General features: G+C 41.2%; 1 protein-coding gene across 3 annotated transcripts in view; it reads right to left on the bottom strand.

Annotated features, from left to right (window-relative positions):
* Positions 1-449: 449 nt before the first annotated feature.
* Positions 450-26,291, bottom strand: part of MKI67 (marker of proliferation Ki-67) — a 37,370-nt gene continuing 11,528 nt past the window's right edge. The window contains exons 8-16 of one of the 3 annotated variants that reach the window (XM_035137327.2): positions 24,730-24,968; positions 21,241-21,949; positions 20,354-20,484; positions 16,577-16,769; positions 13,637-13,747; positions 10,903-11,867; positions 9,345-9,408; positions 3,752-7,579; positions 450-2,395 (exon numbers count right to left, since the gene is read on the bottom strand). In XM_035137327.2, the coding sequence (XP_034993218.1) occupies positions 2,259-2,395; positions 3,752-7,579; positions 9,345-9,408; positions 10,903-11,867; positions 13,637-13,747; positions 16,577-16,769; positions 20,354-20,484; positions 21,241-21,949; positions 24,730-24,968 (6,377 nt within the window). In that variant the 3' untranslated portion in view covers positions 450-2,258. The remainder of the gene's footprint in view (positions 2,396-3,751; positions 7,580-9,344; positions 9,409-10,902; positions 11,868-13,636; positions 13,748-16,576; positions 16,770-20,353; positions 20,485-21,240; positions 21,950-24,729; positions 24,969-26,291) is intronic. The other 2 variants (XM_035137329.2, XM_035137328.2) reach the window with 2 other exon arrangements.

The raw sequence follows: 26,291 nt of genomic DNA, 5'->3' as shown, positions 1-26,291 counted from the left end.
TGTTGAATAGATTATTTCATTTCATTTTTCTGTTGGAAGCCGCCAGAGTGGCTGGGGAAACCCAGCCAGATGGGCGGGGTATAAATAATATATTATTATTATTACTATTATTATTATATCAGTGATGATAAAATGGGCGAAAGATGTGGGACATAATATACAAATGACGGATTGGGAGAGGCTATGGAAAACTGATCTGAAGTTCATGGCATGTTCTTCATAGAAAGAAAACTATGAAAATGATGTATCGGTGGTACTTAACCCCAGTAAAACTAGCAAAAATGTATAAAACAAGTACCAATATATGCTGGAAATGTAAAGAAAAAGGGGGTACCTTTTATCATGTGTTGGAACTGTAATGTAATTTTTAAAAATCTGGGAAATGATATTTAATGAAATGAAAAATGTTTAAATTAACTTTTGTTTAAAAAAACTTTTTTACTAGGAATTATAGGACTGAGATTCCAAAAGATCAGAAGAAACTGTTCATGTATGCTACAAGATCAAATGGCAAAAATAACTGGGAAGCTCAGGAACCAAGAAGAAATTTTAAAAAGAATGGGAAATGTTTATAATGTATATACAACTTGTAATAGAAGCTACAGATAATTTAGGAAGATAATTTTTTTTGAGAAGTATTGATATGCATATGAAAACAGAATGAAGAGGACCCATGGATGGGATGGGACTGGAAGTCAGGAGATTCAGAGTAATCTCGATATGTGAATGTGTATGACATTTTGATGTAACTTTATTCTTTTCCCCCCTTGCTTTCCTTTCCCTTATTTTTGAAAACAAAATAAAATTATTTAAAAAAAATTACCAAGGTGGGCAGCATCATGTATGAGTATCAGGTGAATACACCTTGGGCCTGTGACTTGGCATCTTCAAAGGTCCATCACCAAGCACGTCTATATCAACCAAGAAAGTCCACCCTCAAATTCTGTGTCATCCAATGAGAGGTGAGGTTCTGTTCTTGGGGCAGTAGTATTTAAAACTGAAATAAAACAAGAGGGAACTAGAAGGGCTGAACATAGCAAGAAGGGTAGTATTCATTCATGCAGGGATGTTGAGGGCAGTGTCACTCCACCAGGAGAATATCTCTCTCTCTCATTGGAACCTTCAAAATGAGTCATTTTTCATCAAACATGAAGAATTTCAGGCATTAGCAGTAAAAGGTGCTATTCCTTAAAACTGAATCTATTTCAAAAGGCTAGCATACGCATTTGGTTCTGTAAACTTTATTATCCTCCAGTTTTTCTGGCTTGGCAATTCACAGGCAGCTTAGAATTAATGTTGGGTGGGGAGGAGAGAAAAGCAGCTACTGGGTACTATGAGATCTATACAAAACTGAAATCATATACAGTACCGACAACTGAACTGAGTTGGGAGCTTAGGAAATGTGTGCTTAGAATGCTGCAATAAGAAAAAGGACAAGACCTCTACAGTACTAGACTACTGTTTGGTTCAATCTAATGCCAGCTACACTGTTCAAGTTATCCTGTTAACAGCTCAAGCAGAACTTTCCTAGCCTTGCCAATTAGGATATTGTAACTATAGGTACCAGGCACTGAACCTTAAATATATAAGTTTTGAATTGATACCATCAACTATGGGAAGGACTGGAACTGAAGAGAAAGTGACAGCCAGGATTCAAAAGTATGTGGCCTGGGAAAGAGAAGGGTCTGTTTCCCATCCTGGCAACCCCCAATGACTATGTTATGTGGAAAGAAATGGGCCATGTATAATCACTTCTGTTTAACACTACTATATATGGATTGTTGTTCTCCTAGAATTGTCAAAGTGCCATAGCTGGTAGTTGGGTAGAGGGACTGTACATTTACTAAGCTATGGATAACAAGATACCAATGCAGCTATCCTTTGCCTTATCCTTTCTAAAGCATTAACTGAATGTTGACAGCATACAGAGCAGTCTAACATGTTTTTTTAGCAGTCATATTCACCAGGGATTGGAACAATATAAAAGGAATTTATTTTAAGCCAAGGAATGGTTTAATGAAAAAAATCACAGATAACAATTAACACCTGAATTAAAACTATCTTAACACAATACAGTGTTAAACAAAAAGCCCTGTAAATATATGAAAAATGTATATACAGATGGGAAAGTGTCAATGTTTAAGGATGAACTGAAGTTACAGAAACAAAGTAAGGTTTTAAATGCAAAGCATACTTTACAACCTATATATGTCCATTTATTCTGAAGGGGAAAAAATTATACAACCCAGCACCAAAAATTACAAAACTTTTTTTTTTGTTTTCTTCCCTCTTGTCTTGTCTTCAGTTCCTCCAGCAGGCTCAACTGTAGATTTGGAATGTTCTTCTTTCACTGTTTTCTTTTTTTCTTTTTTTAATGGTGTCTTTTCAATGCTTTCTAGTTTAAAATAAAAAAGATTATTTGAGACCAAACTTTTTGATATTTTTTCTTCAGTAGCAAGATTAGATAAAAATATAACATTCTAATTATCAAGGTATCTTCCTTCTGTTCAAAGCAGTTCATTCCAGGCAGTTATCCACTCTTTCCAAACTAACTTGACATCATAACTAAGGGAAACCCTGTGGTAGATGTTTGGAGTCCTATCTCTCACATAAGGCCACAGTTAAGGAAATTAGCTGCAAGGTGCAGGATCCCTCAAACCCACCTCAGGATCACTGCTTCCAAAAAGTTCACATGGAGGAAATTTAATATTCTCCCATTGAAACCTATTTCAGACCATATCAGATAACTTTAAAAATAGTAAATTCTAAGCACTACTTATTTTAAAAATCTGTACGCATGTTAGCCCCACAGTTCATCTCTAAACCAAATCAATGTGTTCTACTAGATACCTTTGAATCAAAGGAGACTTTTCTAAGTACAGCAAGGTCATTCATCAGATATAGACATTCGAGCTGCCAAAGAAGGGGTTTTATTTCACCTCATAAAAATTAAATGTTCTATATTGTGCAGTAACAGGCAGACTTTGCTTCAACCTATCAGTTATGGACATTTCAGTTTTGTTGGTGGCTGCTTATCACAAGACAGCAATATTATCTATTTGGAAATATTTTAAAGATATTCCCTTTAATGGGAAATGTGAAAGTATATGCTGCCGTTATTGTTGGTGTCCATCTTTCTCAAGAGACAATGAAGGGCACCTCCAGGGGTGAAGTCAAATTGTTGCATTAGCAGCACTGAAGTGACCTCCTCAGGAAACAAGCTTGGACAAGTGTGGTCCTGCTTCACTGATGTGGTTCAAAGGAAAGCAGAGCAATACATTTGGCATCATTGCTTAGGAAATATATCAGGTGTGGAGAACATTTAGCCTTGCAGATGCTACAGAACTGAATTCCGCATCATCCCAGGCCATTGGCTTGCTGGGGCTGATGGGAGTTTAGAAAATTTCCTGCACACCTGAAATACCTGATAAAATGGGGAATTAGAAAACTAATCCCAAAGCTCAGAATGTGTTCAGAGGCATACTTTCCTTTAATTCATCTGTATGTCATTTGCACCTGGCTCTCAGTGTTAGACCTCAGAGTTTTATAAAGTCTGCCCACTCTCATTTACATTACCAATGGCATATTCAACAAAGAAATGTTGAAATGAAATTGATGGTATCTAAATTTCAGGTGTGCTACTGTAACTTCTCACCAAAGCTTTAAGGTTTTCCTTTAATTTTGAATCAAAAGCTTAGAATCTTAAACATTAAGAACTGTGATATAAGGAGAAAAAAAACCATGCACATACCTGCTTTAGATTTTGATTTGTTCTTCAGAATCATCTGTCGATCTTTAGGAGCATTATCACCCCCTGCATTCAATCTACGGTTGTTTCTGAGAGAAGCAGAAATAGGTGCTTCAAGTGCATAAACTTTTCTACCTCTTCTGCTTATTTTCTCATTGGCTATAGATAACTTTCCAAAATCTACATTTTGTTTTTCCTGAAAATCTTCCTGTTCAGGATGGTTGGGCTTTCTTCTGAGAGACGTGGAAGCTGTCCCTATTTTATTTTTGTTTCTTCTGCCACATTTTTCAAGTTTCCCTTTTCCAATTGCATCATTTTCAAGAAGGGTGCTTTGATTTTCACTGGCAGTTTCACCTTTGTCTGGAGGTGGTGATGTTAGAGTGATGCTTACTTTGAGAGAAGGGTGTACTCGTGACAGAGTAGTTCTCTTCCCCTTTGATTGGTTTTTGAAAACTGAACTACTTTCCAAAGGCATCTTGTTATCTTTTACAAAAGAGGCCTTTCTGTTGTCACTTCCTGGTTGGCCATTACTTTCTGTTGAGATTTCAGAAGGAACCGATTGCTTTCTTCTACCTCTTTTGGAAACATTATCTATTGTCACACCTTTTAAAACTTCTGGCATGTCTTCTTGATTCCCAGTATCAAGCAATATAGGTTTTCCACTTGCAGAAACTGAGCTTGCTGCAATTACCTCATCTACTTTTCTTTTTCTGCCTCTACGTGGCAGATTCTCACTTGCAACAGTTGCAATTTCCAAAGCCTCACTTGGCTGTTCCACAGCACCTTTGCTTTTGGTTGAGGATGGCAATGGTAAAATGTTATTTTTGAGGGGAGAAAGAGCTGTTACATGGGCAATCTTTCTTTGTCTACCCCTTTTTAGCTGATTCTCTTTTACAGTGACAAGCATATTTTGGTCTTCTGTATCACCTGCCTGTTTTCTGTCACATTCAGTGAGTATTTCAGGAGAAATGGTTTGTTTGTTTCTACCTCTCCTGGGTGGGTTTCCTTTTGCTATTTTCTGTCTTTTTTGTGGACTGTGCTCTAAAAGAGGTTGCACACTTTCCAAAGGCATCTTAGGCATTTCATCAAGATTCTCTTCAGTTTGAATTTCTTGCAAAGAACATTTTCCTTGGGAAGAACTAAAGTTGTCCACTGTTGGGCTCTCCTTTTTAAGAGCAACATTTTCCAAAGGAAGTGGTATTTGGCATTCAGGAACAGTTCTTCTCCCCCTGCCCCTTTTCGGCTGATTCTCTTTTACAGTGACAAGCATATTTTGGTCTTCTGTACCAGCTGCCTGTTTACTGTCACATTCTGTGGGTATTTCAGGAGAAATTGTTTGTTTGCTTCTACCTCTCCGGGGTGGGTTTCCTTTTGTTGCCTTCTGTTTTTTGGGTGGAGTGTGCTCTAAAAGAGGTTGCACACTTTCCAAGGGCATCTTAGACATTTCATCAAGATTCTTTTCACTTTGAATATCTTGCAAAGAACATTTTCCTTGGGTAGAACTAAAGCTGCCCACTGTTGGCCTCTCCTTTTTAAGAGCAACATTTTCCAAATGAAGTGGTATCTGGCATTCAGGAACAGCTCGTCTCCCCCTGCCCCTTTTTGGCTGATTCTCTTTTACAGTGACAAGCATATTTTGGTCTTCTGTATCAGCTGCCTGTTTACTGTCACATTCTGTGGGTATTTCAGGAGAAATTGTTTGTTTGCTTCTACCTCTCCTGGGTGGGTTTTCTTTTGTTGTCTTCTGTTTTTTTGGTGGACTGTGCTCTAAAAGAGGTTGCACACTTTCCAATGGCATAATAGGCAATACATCAAGATTCTCTTCAGTTTGAATTTCTTGCAAAGAACATTTTCCTTGGGAAGAACTAAAGCTGTCCACTGTTGCACCCTCATATGCAAGAGTAATGTTTCCTAGAGGCAATGTCCTATGAGATACAGGAACAACTCTTCTTCTGCCCCTTTTCAGCTCATTATCTTTTATGGTGACAACCATGGCTTGGTCTTTTCTATCAGCTGTCTGTTTACTTTCACATTCTACGAATGTTTCCTGAGAAATGGCTTGCTTGCTTTTTCCTCTCTTGGGCAGCATCCTGTTTGCTACTTTTTGCTTCCTTGCTGGAGTTTGCAAACCTTCCAAATGCACCTTCTCAGTTTCATTAGGTTTCTCTTCATTTTGAATTTCATCTAAAGAACACTTTCCTGGGGCAGAACTAATGCTGTTTGCTGTTGGGTCCTCATATGTAAGAGCAATGTCTTCCAGAGGCAATGTCACTGAACATACAGGAACAGCTCTTCTCCCCCTGCCCCTTTTTGGCTGATTCTCTTTTACAGTGACAGGCATATTTTGGTCTTCTGTATCAGCTGCCTGTTTACTGTCACATTCTGTGGGTATTTTAGGATAATTTGTTTGTTTGCTTCTACCTCTCCCGGGTGGGTTTCCTTTTGCTATTTTCTGTCTTTTTGGTGGGCTGTGTTCTAAAAGAGATTGCTCACTTTCCAAGGGCATCTTAGGCATTTCATCAAGATTCTTTTCAGTTTGAATTTCTTGCAAAGAACATTTTCCTTGGGTAGAACTAAAGCTGTCCACTGTTGGACTCTCTTTTGTAAGAGCAACATTTTCCAAAAGAGGTGGTATCTGGCATTCAGGAACAGCTCTTCTCCCCCTGCCCCTTTTTGGCTGATTCTCTTTTACAGTGACAAGCATATTTTGGTCTTTTATATCAGCTGCCTGTTTACTGTCGCATTCTATAGTTGTTTGCTGAGAAATGGCTCGCTTGCTTCTTCCTCTCCTGGGTGCTACTGTCTGCCTTCTTGGTGGACTGTGCTTCCCAGGAGTTTGCACACTTTCCAATGGCACCTTTTGCACTTCATTAGGATTCTCTTCATTTTGAATTTCCTGCATGCCTGACTGTGATGCAATGGAAGCACTCTTCTGTTCTTCATAAGCACCATCCTTATCTCCAAGCATACGTTTTTCCTCAAGTGGTACAGAATTATCACATAGAAAATGAACTCTCCTCCCTTTCCTTCTCCTAACATTATTTTCTTTTACTTCTGTTGCAGTCTTTTCTAATACGTGTGTTTTAGGTGTGTGTCTTAGACTTTCCTTTTTAGCCTCATTAACATCTGTGTTTGTTGTAAACAATTCTGCTTGTATTGAAGCAGCCTTTCCTCTTCTATTTCTTTTATGTATGACATTTCCAGCGCTTTCCACTCCTGAACTTTCAAAATCTTGTTTTGTTTTGTCTTGTATTTCTGCATTTTCTTCTAAATCTAAACTTGCTTCAGTTTGCCGAGGTGCCATTTTCCCCTCACTTTCAACTGCAGATGTGCTGCTTTCAGATTCTTGCTTTAGATTTATTTCAGTGATGTTCTGGTCAAAGTTTGCAATAGCTTGCACACAATTGACTGATTCTGCTCTCTGGGTGCTGCTTGTAAGCCTCTGTGTATTTTTTGTATCATGTTCTTTTATGGATCTGGATTCATCAGCTTCCCCTCTTCTAGTTCTTCTAGCTGAAGCCAATGGTCCAACGATTTCTATATCTACTGCCCCAGAATTTGCAGCTGGTTCTTTCACAAAATCAATTTTGTGTCCGTTTTCAGAGTCCAATCCCTTTGGCGGATGGCTTTCTGAAACACACATTATTTCAACAGGTTCTATCACTGCTTCTGATTTTAATTCACTAATTGTGTTACATGCAACATGTCCCAAGTTGTCTTCTAATTCTGAAATATTTTTACTGTTATCATTTGGTTTTGGGAAAGGAGATATTCTTTTAGGTGATGATTCCAGTTTTGCTTTTTTATTTTCATAGTCATTTCTCATGGACTCTTAAAAAAGAAAGGGACATTCAATGTTATTTCTCACAATATGGTGATTGTGAAGAGTAGTAAACACACTTATTAGCCAAGAAGTCCCAGAGGAAGTTCTACATTGCTTCATAAATTTGCTTTTATATTTTTGTCACATGATAATTATATCTTGTGATATTAATCATTCTTAACTTTAACAATACGCCATTATTTGCAGATTATGCCACTTTACACTGCTTTCCCAAACCTTCATATTTCAGAATCTCCTAAATAAAATTATTCAAGTTTTGTTGCAATTATGAAGAATGCTTCAAGATGAATAAAATGCAACCAAGTTAAGCACTTCTTAGCCGCATGTAGCCTTAGAAATACTAAGTTACAGTTAGAATGGGCTCACGATTTGACCTAAACATTACTTAGTGATGGGTTCTTGTAGTCCTATGCTGGAATTCAAATCCAATGTGTGCCGTTAGATGAGCCCTGGCTTGTTTGTTCAAAAGAACCTTTTTGCACAGAGCTCCCACGCTTACAACCTAATGTGCATTATCTATACCAGGCATCCCCAAACTGCGGCCCTCCAGATGTTTTGGCCTACAACTCCCATGATCCCTAGCTAACGGGACCAGTGGTCAGGGATGATGGGAATTGTAGTCCAAAACATCTGGAGGGCCGAAGTCTGGGGATGCCTGATCTATACACTCAAGAATAAATGTGTACAAATCATGCAAGCCAGCTTATATGATTTGTAAAGGGACTCCTGACAGTTAAGTCCAGTCGCAAACAACTCTGGGGTTGCGGTGCTCATCTCACTTTACTGGCCGAGGGAGCCGACGTTTGTCCGCAGACAGTTTTTCCGGGTCATGTGGCCAGCATGACTAAGTCACTTCTGGCGAAACCAGAGCAGCACACGGAAAAACTGTTTACCTTCCCGCAGGAGCAGTACCTATTTATCTACTTGCACTATGATGTGCTTTTGAACTGCTAGATTGGCAGGAGCTGGGACTGAGCAATGGGAGTTCACCCCGTTGCGGGGATTCGAACTGCTGACCTTCCAATCAGCAAGCCCAAGGCTCAGTGATTTAGACCACAGCACTACCTACATCCCATTCAGATATACTGCAAGCATCAAATAGGTACACCAGCAAAATAAGGATCCCATTTACAATCACCAGTTGTTTTCCTATTGTCATTGTGTGCTTTAGGGCATAAGATGCACATAAAGTGGTACAATGGCAACAGATTTTTATGTCCACACATTAAAAAAATTAATCTCTATAACTGCTATGCAAACAGAAAATCAAGGCAGACAACATGCACAACTGTTAGCCTTCTGTGTATTTGAAAGAGCACCCCAAAAGCCTTGCAGCTTTACTGCAATTACTTAATTCAGTCATTTTCAACCAGTGTGCTGCCTTGAATGATGGTCGGGGGTGCTGCGGGCAACACTGGCCTCTGCCCCTCTTTCCTTGCCTCCCTCCTCTGATGCCCTCACATCTCTGCCTCTCAAAGGCTTGCACAGGGAGGATGTTTGAAAAAGGGTGAGGGGCTGCCAGTTCTGCAGGCAAGGGGTGACATAACTGGGCTCTTGAGCCCCACACAGGTGCCGCAGAATGTAATTGGTCAAGGGAGCCGTGGACCCTAAAAGGTTGAACTTTTGACTTAATTTTATTCTAGTTGTTCTGAAATAAAACCATATTTTAAAGCAGATAAATGTAAAGCTACTGCTTCCTTTTTTGAAAATAAAAGGCTTTGTTGAAATAACATTCACACACACCAAGCTCACCTCTGGAACTCATACAAGATCCATTATCTTCTTTCATTAAATTCACAAATTCTGGCAATTCAGCCTAGAAAAAAATACATAATTATTACAATAGCTGACATGAAAAGATGCTGGGCCCTATAACCAGTGTTATACAATGTTTATAAAAGTCCAAACTAAACTGACGCGCGTGTGTGTAACTGTGTGTGTGTGTGTGTGTGTAACTGTGTGTTAAGTTCACTGAAGATCCAGGTACTCTTCATAATATGGCTGATTTAGTGCTTTGTAAAAAATGTATGGCAGTCCTGATCTAGCCTTCCAGTCTGCTAGTTGATTAACTGAATTTCACAAGAGGCTTCATAATACTTACTGAACATACTAAATATCAAAATACAGAAATAATAATGAAAGAGATGAAAAATAAATAGCAATGCTGCTATAATAAAATCATGAGTACAGCCACTTTGCATCACAAGTGTACCAGTCACAACTCTGATCATTATTTTGTGAGTGGTATGGAGGGAATCAACAAAAATGAATGGCTAAATCAGGCATCCCCAAACAGCGGCGCTCCAGATGTTTTGGCCTACAACTCCATTGATCCCTAGCTAACAGGACCAGTGGTTGGGGAACATGGGAACTGTAGTCCAAAACATCTGGAGGGCCAAAGTTTGGGGGTGCCTGGGCTAAATGGAAAGGAGTACAATAAAGAAAGGAAGAAAAGAATTAAGATACTTTACTTCAACAGAGATTACTAAAAGGCAATAGAATCAAAAAATAAAAAAAATTCCTTCCAGTAGCACCCTAGAGACCAACTAAGTTTGTCATAGGTATGCGCTTTCGTGTGTATGCACACAAAAGCTCATACCTATGACAAACTTAGTTGGTCTCTAAGGTGCTACTGGAAGGAATTTTTTTTATTTTTTGTTTCGACGTCAGACCAACACGGCTACCTACCTGTAAGAGGCAATAGGTTAGTTACAAAATTTGAAATGGAGTATATGATATTTATACATAGAGGGTACCCAATGTCATTAAACATGATGTACAAGTGATCCAGAGATGAAACACTTAAAAGTAAAAGCAGTAGTGATAAATGATATTGTGTCCCACCTTTTCTCTCTACAAAAAATGAGACTATTTCATATATATTCAAAACTAGTGATTTTAAATGGCAAGATTTGTGCCAAAAAAATCCAAAAAGATTCTAATTAGTACTCAGGCAAGGTTAGCCTCAGAGGTGGGAGTAAGGTTGGTTTATCAAAATCAGGTGTTGCTTGTACTGTGGGTGCGACCCCACAGGTCACATATTTCCTCCTGGTAAAAAAACACAAAGTAAGCACGTGTGAATACACTTTGCTTTTCCAGGAGATCAGAGCTTGCTGGAACAAGTTAGTCATTCTCTGCTCAAAATGCTTGATTCCACATTTCAACCCAACCTGTGTTCAGAGAAATGGCAGAACGGCATGTCATATAAACATGCCACAGAATCTTGCTGCACAATAAAAAAATAATTGAAATAATTAGTGCAATTTAAGAATATAAAACTTTTCTCAGATATTTAATATAGAAGACCTACCTTCTGTCCATCTGCAGTTTCCAACATTTCCTTAACACCTGTATAATCAACTTCAGGACTCGGAAAGCTTTGTTTAGGTTCGGTCATAAACCTTTGCAGTCCCAAGTAGTCATCAACTGGCATAAACTTCTGCTTTGGCGTCTTCAGTAATCGACTAATGCCAACCATATCATCCATGGGTTCAAATCTTTGTTTAGGTGTTCTCAATAGCCTCTGAATTCCTCCCATATCTTCCACTGCTTCCCCTTTTTCCTTAGGTGCTTTGATAACATGATTAATAGTGGTATCTATAGCATTATATCCCACGAGTGGCATTCTTTGTTTTCTCCTAGTGCTGCTTCCCATCAATTGCTTTGTTTCTTCTGGAGACATAATGAATTTGGGGCAGACAGTGTCAACTGCAACAGACTGCAGGATTTCTTTGGGCGTCCTCAAGAGTCTCTTGACTCCTGAAAGTGCATCAACTGGCTCTGGTTTTTGCTTCGGCGTCCTCAAGAGTCTCTTTACTCCTGAAAGCGCATCAACTGGCTCTGGTTTTTGTTTGGGTGTTCTCAAGACCCTCTTTACTCCTGAAAGCGCATCAACTGGCTCTGGTTTTTGCTTCGGTGTTCTCAAGACCCTCTTTACTCCTGAAAGCGCATCAACTGGCTCTGGTTTTTGCTTCGGTGTTCTCAAGACCCTCTTCACTCCTGAAAATGTTTCAACAGGCTCCAATTTTTGTTCTGGACCTTTTCTTTTATCTTCCATCACTCCCTGTATAGTAGCTTCATTTGCTGCTGTGACCAGTGACATATTTTTCTCTACATCTTTTTCTAATGAAGAATTCATTCCTTTTGGAGTTGTAGTTAGGTAATCTTGCTCAAGAGCAGAGATCTGTGACACTTCTTTCAAGAAGGGGGATATGACATCTTGGTTGTAAAGTTTTTGTTGGCTTCCTGCACTGAAAGGTGATACAGACATCTCTCCTATTAAAGAGATATAAAAATGAACTGTAAAAGGAGTATTTGATTACATAATAAATTACTGTTCTTCCTAGTGGAAACAAGGGACACCTGTCAACTCTGTGCCACCTGATAAGGCAGGATTCTTGAATAAATGATGTTCTGTAGGAAAGGGGATGGTGCTTATGTAATATCCCAAAGAGGGATAGTTAGCAGGAGTAGGAATAAGAGGTACACTTTGTCTTGTGACCAAGGTATTTGAGAGAAGAGGCAGTAAAGGAATCTAGAAATGTTGTGAAATGCCGAATCATTTAGCATGCTGAATCACTGTGACTCATCTAGAGGATGACTCATTCTCTGTATAAGTATTGAATGTGCTTGCAGGCAGAGTCAGTCTGTGTGTCTCTCTGTGTGTGGTGAAGCCTGTGCTCAATAGAAACTCTGTGTATGCTCTGAAGCTAGTTTAATCTTCTGTTCACTATGCTGTTTATTTATTTTAACTTATTTTAACTATTTTAAATTTGTTTTAAAATAAACAAATTTATTTTAACTCAGTAAAGTATTTATTCTTTTACTGAACTGCATTATCAATTTATGCTGCGGAACACACTTATGCCTACTATGAACAGTCCTGAACTGGCCAACACCTCCCGCTGCAAGAAGAAATCTGTCCTGCCACAACTATTGAACTGTTACTTATAGGATTTGTGCTGACACTGATTGTAGTAACAACTCCTGGATCCACTCTTTTGCTCTATTTTTCATTTGTCTAAGGGAAACTTTGAAATTACATGCACTTTGCCTCTGATGGGGGATGGAAAATAGCACAAATCTTTCTAACAACTGGGAAAGCCAGAACAAGACCCTCCTATAAGCTCCTTTATATCCCAGTGTTACACTGATGACATAGAAAAAAAAACTGCTGTGGTGCTCAGAATGCCACAACAGCATGCTTGGTCATCCCCAAGTTTTCCAGTGTTCTGCCACCAGCTGAGAAATACTTCCTTTTCAGAAACTTTTTTCAGATGCATGGGTATTTTTAGTTTTAATCTTTGCTCTTTCTAGGTTTAGTTTATATTTTAGCAGCTGCATTTTTCACACATTGCATTAATTTCATTTACTGTAACTGCGGTTCTCTATTTTTTGCTCTGCTACAAAAAGGCAGAATTTTGATCTTAAAGCAAGAATAAACTAATGCTTCTTTAAAACCAGCAGTGAAATTTCTCTCCAATGAGCCTCTTGAGCTTGCCAATTGGAAAGTCGGCAGTTCAGATCCCCATGACGGGGTGAGCTCCCGTTGCTCTGTCCCAGCTGTTGCCAAACTAGCAGTTCAAAAGCATACCAGTACAAGTAGATAAATACCTGCAGCAGGCAGGTAAACAGCATTTTGGTGTGTCAGGGGTGTGGCTGGCTACCCTCGAGCAACGACACTCCAAACCATCTTGTCTTTAAGACTTTCATGAGCAGATACGTTTGCTTGGACCCCTACACACAGTCAAGGAATCCTGGGACTTCTTCCTCTTCCAAGTGTGAAAAATCACTAAGTTACCAGACTGGAGAAAATCTTTAAAACTACTGGTGATATCCAACTAAGTAATACACAGGGTAGATCCACTGAAATCTACTTATACACAAGTCCACTGATTTCACTGGGTCTGCTCTGTTTATTACTTAGTTGGATATCACCCACTATTTCCTACAACTTACATAATTTTCACATGGGGTGATTTCAGGAAAAAAATCAAGACACCATGTAATAGTTAGCACCAGGGATATATACAAAACATGCATACCAGACTCCTCTGGAGTGTGCATTTCTGAGACGACTTCTGGTGTTGGTATAGTAGTCTTTTGAGCAGAAGAGGGTAAGCCATTCAGTGGAGTGTTGAATATCTCAGCCAACCCTACAAACAGTATTTAAAGTTCAGTAAAGAAATAATCATTTAGTTTGTTTGCAATTGGGAGCAAGGGAAAATATAACTATTAAGAATTCATTCTCTTTGCTTGACTGCTCCCCAGAAGAACAGTCTTATATACAGTGCAATCCCAGACTACAACATCACACAAGATTTTCGAACATTAATGTTCATGGCAGTTTACAGCCACATGGTAGTTTATCACCCATTAGTCTGAACAAACTGTGATAGCTGTTGATGATGTATCAATTCCTCTTCCCGCTAATGATTTATTACATGCTACAGATTAGTAGGCAAAGAAAAATGCCATGAAGACATTTTCAACTTTAAATTATACTAGTGTTCTATACATCTATATTGCATGGTTCAATAAACCCACATACTTTCTTGCAATAGGGAAGTCCCTACCCCACCTCTAGCGAGCACCCATGCTTCCATGTAAAATCCTGATTCCCTTCCCAGTTCCCCAGAAGTAAGATTCTTTCACTCTGGGAAGCTGTGCTTCCATTAAAAACAAAACAAAAAACAAAACCAGCAACTGTCAACAAAAATCAGGCAGGAACAGAGGAACCACACCTCTTTTCTTCTCTATATTGCAATATAGAAATTTTAAAAATATAATGAAGAGGGAACGTTTGGACCTGACCCCTGCATCAGGTCTTGATTGGACCCAGTGCTAGCCAATGAAGGCTGCAAGACTGGCTTGGGATCCATCAGATCTGGGCTATCTCAGCCCCACCCCTTGGAACACCCCATTTGTGGCTTTCTGCTGGGAGGGGGTTCGGGGGTTCTCTGGATGGCTCAGCCTGAAGAGTAGGGCAGCGGGACACCTGTGCTCGATTCAAACCACCAGTACAAGTATTATATATTTTGAAACACTGGGGGGAAAGGGCATTATCAGGGCTCTGCATATATGCTGCTACACTACAAACACTGAGTTCAGTAAAGAACAGTTTCCTTTCTAAGTTTTTAGCTACTGAAGATGGTGAGATACTTTAAAGTCTTAGCCTGATAAGATCTCACTAGCTAGTTTGAATGATTTCTAACAACTAGAAATGGACCTTCAGTACCCAGCATACCCATTTCCGTTACTGAGAATAGTAAAACAGAATTAAGCAAATCTAATCTAAATTAATTAATGATTTTTAAAAAACAAAACATCATTGTGGGGGTGGGAGAGGGTGGAATTAAAAGACTAGTGCATAATTAAGACTAATATGAGTTTGGAAAATTACTAAATTCACATGCTTCCAGATTAAACAGGTAAATCAGGATTTTAGCAAAAGAGTGAACTTTCATGCAGGGGCATTTAAAACCAATATTAGTATGATGAAATGGCTGCATATTCATGGTATTACTACTGTATTACACTTGGTTTAGATATTGACCTACCTTTAAAATAATATCATAGTGCCATCTGTTGGCAAAGCTGAGAGTTGGTAAATTGGCATGGATAAAAATCTTACTATAGTCAAGAATGGGTAAGTTGCCAATGTTAAAAACCACTTAGTGCCTTATATTCATCACTTTCCTGTATGCATGTTCACAATACAATTTTATGGCAATTAGGGATTGATAAGACAAAGCAGCTTTTATTTCTTAAAGTTTTTCTGTACACCTAATGCTGTACTACAGAGGGACACACACTATAGGTTTTACATACAATTTTAAAAATATCTGAAGAAAAGTACCGTATATTCTGGCATACAAGACGACTGGGCGTATAAGACGACCCCCAGCTTTTCCTGATAAAATATAGAGTTTGGGATATACTCACCGTATAAGAAATACGACCCGGCGTATAAGACGACCCCCAACTTTTGAGAAGATTTTCCTGGGTTAAAAAGTAGTCTTATACGCAGGAATATACAGTATCTGAAGAAGTGTGCATGCACACGAAAGCTCATACCAAAATAAAAACTTAGTTGGTCTTTAAGGTGCTACTGAAGGAATTTTTTTAATTTTAAAAATGTTAGCTATTAAATCTGCCCTGATTTGCATATAAAAATTGTTGAATGCAAGCAGAAAGCTTATATTGATCATGAGATGACTGTTTCTGACTAACAGATGTGCTGTGTGAGGAAAAGCAACTAACTCCTAATCTGTTGTCATTTTCTCATGCCTGGGAGCAGAATGAACCAGAGCTGGAACTAGGATAATCTGGCCGTGCCTAAGGATACTCAATTGGGAGCTTCAATTTAGCAAAGGCCCAAAAGGGCTTTGCAAGTTTATATTCTCCCAGACTGCTCCCCCTGCTCCTTGCAGATTGTGCATTCCTACAGCTCTGAGCGTCTTGCTGGGTTCAATATCACCTAGGGTTAGTCGAGTCCTAACCCTACATTTCTAGAGGGCTGGGAGCATATCAGAGTAGAATGCTGCAGTGAAGCAAGAGGGCTATTCTGCTCGTGGGCTTCCCAGTGATCCGGTTGGCTACTCTGGGAAACAGTATGCTGGCCCAGAAAGCCTTTGGGTTAGCTCCAGCAGGTCTTCTTAAAAAGTTAACAAAACAGCACCAATCTATTTTATCCTTCCATTCACAGTTCTAAGAAAGTCTTATAGCAAGTGCCATCTTAGGACGTGAACTTCCTCATGTGATAGGATAAATATATCTTAAGATGGCACTAGCAGCCAATGGTTTTTAAGAAATATACTTGGAACTTTGTGACATACATGCACTTTCTCCATGTAAAACCAACCAAGTTCTTTTTTATATGACCAATCCAACCATTTTCCATGGGGTGCAAGTGAACTCCTTATAGGCTTGCAAAATATTTGGTACAAGAAAAAAATCATTTCACCAAAACACTAACAATTTACCTGTAAAACTTTCATTTAAGTCATCATGTTTCTTCAAAGGATAGTTCATCATCACTTTAGGGACTTGTACAGCAACATTCACAATACTGGTATGAGCTTTTCCAATCACAATTGGAGCAGGGGAATTTGCATGGCCTGTAGTAAAGTGACCCTTGACTTTTCTTATTGGCGTTTTTAGCATGGAAACATTGTTCTGAAAACAAAATATACAATTAAACCTTTGAGTCTGATCACTGAGGCTCAGAGTGCATGTAAGTCCTGGTGCTCGCAGCTCAATTACCATTTACTTCAAAGTTGGATACAGAACTTCTGAATGTTCAAGTCTGGCATGCACAATAAATAAATAAATAAAAAAGCAGAGCTTTCATCCATTTTTCCTTCTGGAAACATTTTGCTGCTTAGCAGCAGCAGAATCTATAAACATGGAGCTCACACCTGGCCAGTCACATCTTGCCTCTCCGACAACATACTAAAAATTCTCAGTGCATTGTTGTACTGTTGCTTAGGGTGGCTGCTGAGATGTAGTCTTGCTTTTGCCAATTCTAAGCCATTTCCATCCTTTTATTTAAGTAGTACTGAGAAGACTGCAAAAATGGCATAGGAAATCCAATTTTGAATATATTATTTGATTCATTCCATTTCTGTACATCTATAAATATATATAAATGTAAAAATGGTGAAACTGTGGGCTCCACTTTTCTCCGAAACCGCTTGACCGATCGCCCGGAAATTTGGACACAACGATCCATGCCACTTCCTGAGTGTTGGCACAACCTCGGATTGCTGACATCGCATACCTGCGCAGGTACAGACCTACTTTTCCACAAACTAAAACAGCGCCGTCCAATGGCGTTCTTCCCTCAGCTCCTCCTCCTACACCCCTTCCCTTCCTGCAAAATCTACAACACACCCACAAACCCCGCCTCCACCACGAGATCCACCACTCACATACATCCATGAAGGCCAAACCAACTGAAAACAGGCCTTTCCAGCAACAAGGGCTAACATTGCTAAGTGGAGGTAGGGGCCTGCCTGGGGGGGGTGTGCCCGAATAGAGGGCAGGGATAGGTAATGGGTCAGAACAGGGTGGGGGGAGACACAGGGATGAAACCTGCCCTCTCCACAGTATCTCACCTCGGCTCAGGGGGACTCTGACGCTCAAGGGAATCTGAAGAGGAGCTATTACCCTCCATCTCACAGACTACCGCACAGCAACGCATGCAGGACCAGCTAGTATTTAATATAGAGGTATTTGAGAATAATAGTATAATAGTACAGAATAGCATTCAAACTGCTTAATATCATGTAAGGCTACCGAGGTATTACACCCATATTACAGATTAGATGCTTGACAGAGTATGGCTGATCCAATGATTTCATGGCTGAGCTAAAGTTTCAACTGAACCTTCCTGGTTCATTACATGCTGTTAACTAACTACATTACATTAAGCAGCATGAACTCTAAAGGACTTAATTGAAATTGTAGTAGTTTGAATATAGAAAACTCACTTTATTCCTAAAGTAATAAAATAGTAATTCATAGTCTGAAATATCTGAATACAAGAGGAAAGCTGTGTGAAAGGCATTTGAAAACTTTGGTTGTTCACTTGTGGCTACATTTCCTCTCCACATATGCACCTTCTGGCTTTCTCTCTTTGCAAAAAGCTAATATTACGGTTGGAAATGCTTTAGAAGTGTCTACCCACCTACTTTCAGGATACCGGGTACAGTGGTGCCTCGCTAGACGAATGCCCTGCTAGACGAAAATTCCGCTTAACGAAAGGATTTTCTGATCGGAGGTTGCCTCGCTATACGACGAGGTTTTCTATGGCCACCGCTTCGTCTTGCGAAAGTGGCCATAAAAACCTCCGATCAGAAAATCAGGGCATTCATCTAGCGAAACGGGAACACCGCCGCCTCCCGCCTGCCTCCCCCAACCCGGAAGGCAACTTCAGAGACGTCTGAAGTTGCCTTCCGTGTCGGGGGAGGCAGGCGGGAGGCGGCGGAGGGAGAAGCTCGTCTCCCGCCGCCTCCTCTCGCCCCTCAACAGGCGGGATGGGGGGGGAAGCGGAGGGTGTTTCTTCTGCTTCCCCCCATCCCGCCTGTCACACAGAGGGGAATCGTATGGCGCTTCTCAAGCCCCTACGATCCCCCCTCTGTGACAGGCGGGATGGGGGGGGAGCGGAGGGTCTTTCTTCCGCTTCCCCCCATCCCGCCTGTCGCACAGAGGGGATCGTAGGGCGCTTCTCAAGCCCCTACGATCCCCCCTCTGTGACAGGCGGGATGGGGGGGGAAGCGGAGGATCGGCGGGCGCTGCTTGGGGAAGGCAGGCGGGCAGGTGGCAACAGCCTGTGGAAGCTGCGGGCTGTTGCCGTCTCCCTGCCTGCTTCCCTGAGCCGAAGCGCATAGGGGGACAGAGCAGATCTTTGTGTGACAGGCGGGGGTGGGGGGAAAGCGGAGAACGATCTCCACTTTCCCCCCACCCCCGCCTGTCACACAACACGGATCCGAAGATCGGCGGGCGCTGTTTGCCGGGCTTGACAAGCCCCGCAAGCAGCGCCCGCCAATCTTTGTGTGACAGGCGGGGGTGGGGGGAAAGCGGAGATTGTTCTCCGTGGGGAAACACGGATCCGAAGATCGGCGGGCGCTGTTTGCCGGGCTTGACAAACCCCGCAAGCAGCGCCCGCCAATCTTTGTGTGACAGGCAGTGGGGAAGGCAGGCAGGCAAGAGAGCAAGCGCCTGCCTGCCTGCCTTCCCCGCCGCCAGTCCCCCGGAGTCCATAGGAACGCATTGATTAAGTTTCAATGCATTCCTATGGGAAACCGGGACTCGCTAGACGAAAAATTCGTTACACGAATTGACCCGTGGAACAAATTAATTTCGTCTAGCGAGGCACCACTGTACTTGGTAATTGTTTGACAACAAACAATGAGATGTAGTCCTGTTTCTCATGCGGAGATCTTCTTAGCATCTGCACAGACAATGTTGACTGCAAGCCACTGTTCTTACAGATCATTCAGCCTGCTTTACTTAACCTACAAGCTTTTAAACAGCAAACACGGCTCTTAAAACATTATTTCTTTTTGCTTGTTGGCCAGTGTGTGGCAAGCCACCTTGGTTTGTGGACAAAGCATGGTCTTACTCCATCTTCCTGACATTGCCTGCCTTTCTACCTGCTCTCAACATGCACCTAGAATTCATCTCCATTCATTTTACCATATCCTCTCTCAAAAGAAAAGATGATACATACTCATTAACATTAGCAACATCAAGTTACCCATAATTTTCCCAAGCTTAATTTTAACCTACTTTACAAACTGCTGTGCTTTATATTACTCTCATATATACTCCAATATGGTAATTCAGGCTGGTTTCATTATCCAAAAGGCATACATACCAACAGAACATTATCTCTAAACTCAGAGTAAGGGTAAAGAATCTGATCTGCACATTTGCTCTGGAATTCCATGCAATTATTGGGGGGGGGCAGGCAAGGTGGAGGACATTTGAAGCTGCCTTATACAATGCAGAACTATTGGTCCATCCATCCCAGTAATGTCTACTCTGACTTAGTGGAATAGATCTCAAGCTGTCTAGAAGTGCCAGGGACTGAAACTCGTACTTCAAGCATACATACCATCTATCAAAAAGATAAAGACCCTTCCCATCCCTGGTTTCAAAGAATTCCAGACTGGTGTTTAATGACTGGAAAATGGAATGTTTCAATATATTTACTAAATGTAGGGTATTAGTTTTGATCATTGCTAGAGAATTACCTTTGATGGTTTTGTTGAGCTCTTCTTGGCTGACCTCTTCTTGGCTGACCTTTTAAGAGCACATTTTGCAGCACTGCTTACTTGAGATTTTGGAACACCCTGTTTCACTATATCTGCCCAAGACTTTGCAACTGGAATGATAATTGTTCAAGATTGCTAGTTATTTCTATATGTAATACACATTTTTAATAAAATCAACATTTTCTAGATTTGTAGATTCATTTGTTCTAATGCATTTTTAAGCCAGGGTTGTAAGCCTGATGCCCATGAAGGCTTTCATTGGTACCGCTGGACATGTGCCAATTCCAAGCTTTATTTTTTTAAATTAAAAAACCCACTACTGTCTAGCTAGCCCTCCTGAAAATAGTTGGGGGACAAAATGAGCATGTATCTTCTATGCCAGTGTTTCTCAAACTTGGTCCCCAGCTATTGTTGGACTACAACTCCCATCATCCCTGACCACTGGTCTTGCTAGCTAGGGACTATGTGAGTTGCAGGCCAACAACAGTAGGGACCCAATTGAGTGTGGTGTGGCCACCTTGTATATTTTTCCTGGAACTGAGTAATGTCCCGTTACAGCATCAGTGTGATCTCCACAATCAGGATTAGCAGGACTTAAATGACTTCCCATGGTAATCATAAGATTGAGGGTGGCTGTCTCTCTAATTCTGTGTTAGACCATGCTCCCCATTGCAGCCATTTTGTGTTAGGCCACACATCTCTCATAGTAGCTATTTTATGATGGGCACCCTCACCCTATCAAAATTCAAACTGTGCCCACTGATCCAAAAAGGTTGGTAACCCCTGCAGTCTTTTATAATATTAGATGCTGTATCTGATTGTTTTGTGGAACATCAAAAGACACTAACAAAGCAATAATGACAAACCTATCAAGTTGGCTTTGGAAGCACCACTTTGCCTTCTAGAGTGAATTACACCCATTACTCCACTTCTTCTACACAAAGAACTTCTTCTTGGAGAAGCCTTTTTGCTCCTCTTTGTTGAACGAGCAGCTTTGCATTCTTCAACAGTAGGTTCAGATGTCTTTACTTCAGTGAACTCTTCATCTCCGTTCATCTGACTGGAAAGAGCATCCTGTTCTTCTGAAGGCGAGTTGGTAACATGAGAAACTGAAAAGCGACCTCTTCTTTGGGGTGCATTGAAAGAAAAAGTGGCTGGGGGCGAGGCAACCGGAGACTTGCGTGCTGCGGGCGAGGCAACCGGAGACTTGCGTGCTGCGGGCGAGGCAACCGGAGACCTGCGTGTTGCGGGCGAGGCAACCGGAGACCTGCGTGTTGCGGGCGAGGCAACCGGAGACCTACGTGTTGCGGGCGAGGCAACCGGAGACCTGCGTGTTGCGGGCGAGGCAACCGGAGACCTGCGTGCTGCGGGCGAGGCAACCGGAGACCTGTGTGCTGCGGGCGAGGCAACCGGAGACCTGTGTGCTGCGGGCGAGGCAACCGGAGACCTGCGTGTTGCGGGTGAGGTAACCGGAGACCTACGTGCTGCGGGCGAGGCAACCGGAGACCTGCGTCCTGCGGGTGAGGCAGCATTCTTAGATGAAATATTCTCATGCTGAACCCTTTCGGGGAAACTCTGCAGAGAAAGAAGATGGTTTTTTAAAAAAGAAGTTAATACAAAGAACTTCTAATGAGATATCTAATGTGGCATAGCACATAAGCAGAACCTAAGCTGAGGAGACCTGAATTTGGGAATCTAGTGTACCACTTAGGTTTACAACCGTATCATACTGCAGTGGTTGAATGGATAAAATGTTCTCTATGTTGTCCTGAGATCCTTAGAGGAAGTACAGGATAGCAATTTGATGTATAAATAACCACTACAGACTACAGTAGTTGCCCAGGAACTAAGTAGTTGTAACTGGTACTTCATTCAAGTGCATCTCCTTACTATACGCCTGTCAAGCCTCTGCTTAAAGACCTCCAAAGGAGACTCCACCACACTCCTTGGTAGCAAATTCCACTGCCGAACAGCTCTTACTGTCAGGAAGTTCTTCCTAATGTTTAGGTGGAATCTTCTTTCTTGTAGAAGTTTGAATCCATTGCTCCATGTCCGCTTCTCTGGAGCAGGAGAAAACAACCTTTCTCCCTCCTCTAAGAATTAACCTTTCTTTCTTGGGTAAATAGGGATGAGAAACCTTTTGGTGTCCAGGTATTGTTAAACAAACTTGGGGCCTGCAGGTAGCTGTGGTTTACCAACCCAACCCCGCCTTTGGCACCCATGATATACCTCACCCATGAAATACTATCCCATCAAAAATCCACAATACAAAAGAAATAGCTTGCTCTTCTTGCTCAGTTTGTTTGCACTTAGCCAGCCCACCTATGAACATGTCCACATGTCACTGGATGCCAGGATTAAAGCATAAAGAGCTTCTTCCTGGGAGCGAATGCAGTAGTGGCTGGTGTATGTGCTCTTTTCTTCACTAATGGGGTGGCATGTCTGCACCATTCTGTAATTATGTCTCTTTTCCCATACTTTTAGACTTAGCAGCCATTTTATAATAAAAAGCCATCCCCATGGCAGCCATTTTGTGATTAGCAAGAACAGCACGTTCTCCAAATTTAAGATGTGCTCACAGGTTCAAAGTTTGGCAACCTCTGGCCTAACTCTTATCAGCTCCAGTGAGTAGGGCCAATGATTAAGGATGATAAGGATGATAATCCACCAACATCTGGAAGTCTAGACACATGAAGAGGTCTAGAAAGAAACCACACAAGCAGACATCATGTACTAGCCCAGAAATAAGGAACCTTTTTGGATCCATGGGCCAGTCTAGAAGGCCAAATTTTACACGTGTGCGGGGCCATCCTCCTGCTGAAATCACAAATGATGTCAAGGGATTTGGTGCTCTGAAACCCCAAAGTTAGGATTTCAAAGCACTAGCAGGCAGCAAGGCACTGTTAAAAGCAACATGTTTTTCCACATCATTTCAATAGCTGTTTCTTTGTAAATCCAGTTGCTGAAATGAAAGGGGGGGGGGGACACGATACCTGAACAAAGAAGGAACACCTTCGCTTTGCATTAGCCACTGGGTTCCTGTTTTGTGCACTGGTTCAAAGGCTCCCAACAACCAGCTGATTGTTGGGTGTTTTGGAAGCAACTAAAGCAGGTTTGGCCAACTGCATGATATCAGGTGGGCCAATGGGGAAGCCTGTCAAGCCAAGATTGGCCTGCAAGCCAGAGGTTCCTCAAACCTGTCCTAGCCCTTCTCCTTAAGTGAGAGCTTTCCTTCTTTTTTAAAGGGCAGTCAAGCCAACACTACCGTAAGAACTTTTATTCAGTGAGAATGGACTGCATTCATTCAAGTAGACATCCTTTCTGCTCATTTCTTTTAAATAAGATAAAACACTTATCTTTGAGAGGCCTTCCTCAAACGAAGCACAGGACAGCACACAACATGATAAAATGAAATACAATCACTACAACAACTAAACAGAAAAACCACCATGCAGAAAAGTAGCATCAAACTACTTGCTCCAACCCATAATGGAGTCATGTTGTACCTTGCTGCAATTTTATTTATTTTACTCATAAACCAACTTTTAATAAAAATGCCAGTCCTCAAAAGAGTTCATAAAATCATAGAGTTGGAAGAGACCACAAGGGCCATCCAGTCCAACCCCCTGCCGAGCAGGAAACACCATCAAAGCATTCTTGACATATGCATGTCAAGCCTCTGCTTAAAGACCTCCAGCAGGTGTTGTACAGCAGGTGGAAACAAGGGAGTGGGGCTAGACCTCACTCATCCCATGGTGGAAACAAGTCTTCCCTTGCTAGCATTTGTCAGGCAGCAAGACCTCTGAGGCAAATGCTCAAGCAACTGGAACTTGCTCAATCCACAATGGAAATAATATTTCCCTGCATTCAAGATCATAAATCTCTAAACCTGTCTCAAGGACGCTTCATTTACCCTGACAACTCCTGAATTAAGAAGAAATTTTAGGCAGGGATCCTATACCTACTTACTTGTAAGCCCCATTGAAAGGAATGGATAATATCCAATTATATTGTGCCATTAAAACAAATTTACTCTCAAGGGGACCTTCTTCCCTGCACCCCAGCTCTCATGTGTCCACCAATCCTGCTTCAAAGTGTTTGTACCCTCTGGAGATTTGGTGTGGTTGGGGGGTGGGGCACATACAGAGCAACAGGGGAGGTTTTCTCACACAATGCTGGATTTCACCCAATGGGACGTATACCTAAGTATGCATGAACAGGATTGTTAGAAACACACGCACGCACGCACACACACACGCACACACACACACACACAAGCACTGGAAGAATGAGGAGCGGAAGACTTGATATGGGCATTTTTGAGGTATTTCAATACATAAAATTATTTACCATACCTTGATTTGAGATTGTCTAAATTCCAAAGCCTTTTTCAAAACCGCTCGAGACGAGTTTCCAAATGGCAAGCTCAGTCGTGCTGGAGTTGCACCTCTTTTAAGTGGTGAGTTTGGAGGTAAGCGTTTATCAAACAGTTCAGGACTCAAGTGCCCACCAAAGGACACCCTCTTTCTCTTTCCAAGCGGCTGAATTAATATATCAGGTTCTTCATCCTTCTGCATTTTAGGTGATTTCTTAACTTAAATTACAAAAGAGCAAAACATACCGAATTCAATATACCAACTTACAAAGCTAATCAGAAGGTTTATTCATTTTTAGATAATTTATTTTATCTAAAAAGACAAAAGAAAGCTGTTCTGAATTCCAACATAAGTATTTAGCTCCAATCACAAAGGGAGTAAAAGATAAAAGTAAAGGACCCCTGGACCAGGGGTTCCCAACAAAATTTTCTCGAGGACCCCTCATCGAGCCGCTATTGAGACAAGGACCCCCATTAATTCCTAATCCTAAAATTAAAAAGTGAGAGCCAAATTAAGAGTCTTTTTATATTTTATATTTATATGTTTTTTACAGTTACAACAGAGTACTCCATCAGTATACAGTTAGTTTTAATTTTCAGTTCTTAATGAGATGAACCACTTTTTAACCAACGGTCCATTTTTAACTACGTGAACTGTAGCTTCCGCGAAAAACAATGCTTTGTTTACAAACACTACTGTTTTGCAAAGAGGCAGCGCACGCCAGGGAGGAGGGAGGGGAATAGAGAAGACAGGGTACCTGCGCAGTAGCGCACAAATGAAGCCGATGCGCGCAAAGCATCTTGGGGAGGTGAGCATTAGTAGAATGCACGCGCTGCCTCTTCGCAAAACAGTAGTGTTTGTAAAGCGCCACCTAACGGCATACAGCAGAACTACTGCCTCTATCTAATTCTAGTTTTGCGCTAGACTCTGCTCATGCAGGAAGCGGCCAAAACAAAAAATCTGTTATCATACGAAATATATTTAATATATTTTTTTATTCTAATAGCATCTTGTGGACCCCTCTGGCATAGCTCGCGGACCCCTGGGGGTCCCCGGACCACCTGTTGGGAACCACTTCAACTATGGGGTACGGCGCTCATCTCCACTTTCATGCCGATGGAGGCCAGCATTTGTCTGCAGACAGCTTTTCCAGGTCATGTGGCCAACATGACTAAACCACTTCTGGTGCAATGGTACACCATGCACAAATAATATTCTTATTGAAACAAAATGGAGAATGAGGTATCCTATTCAAACCTGTAGTTGGCTAAAATAAGAAGCATCACAGAAACTGATATAATGACCAAGAAGATACAGTTAAGTGATGGAAAAGATTTTTTTTCCCCTGAGAATTGGTTACTACATACTGAGTGTCTGTATAATTTGATTTATTTATTGTTAATTCATTGTTTCCTGGAGTGATAACTAAAATTTCATATTTGTAATGTTCTATTGGGTAATATTGAAACTCCTTCTACTGCAGCCCAGTATTTCACTTAGGCATTTGTTTCTGTTTTGCTTTCCCTTTTCTTACCACGGTC

Source organism: Zootoca vivipara, chromosome 5 (genome assembly GCF_963506605.1).
Source record: "Zootoca vivipara chromosome 5, rZooViv1.1, whole genome shotgun sequence".
NCBI lineage: Eukaryota > Metazoa > Chordata > Lepidosauria > Squamata > Lacertidae > Zootoca > Zootoca vivipara.
This window is presented reverse-complemented; position numbering and strand designations above follow the sequence as displayed.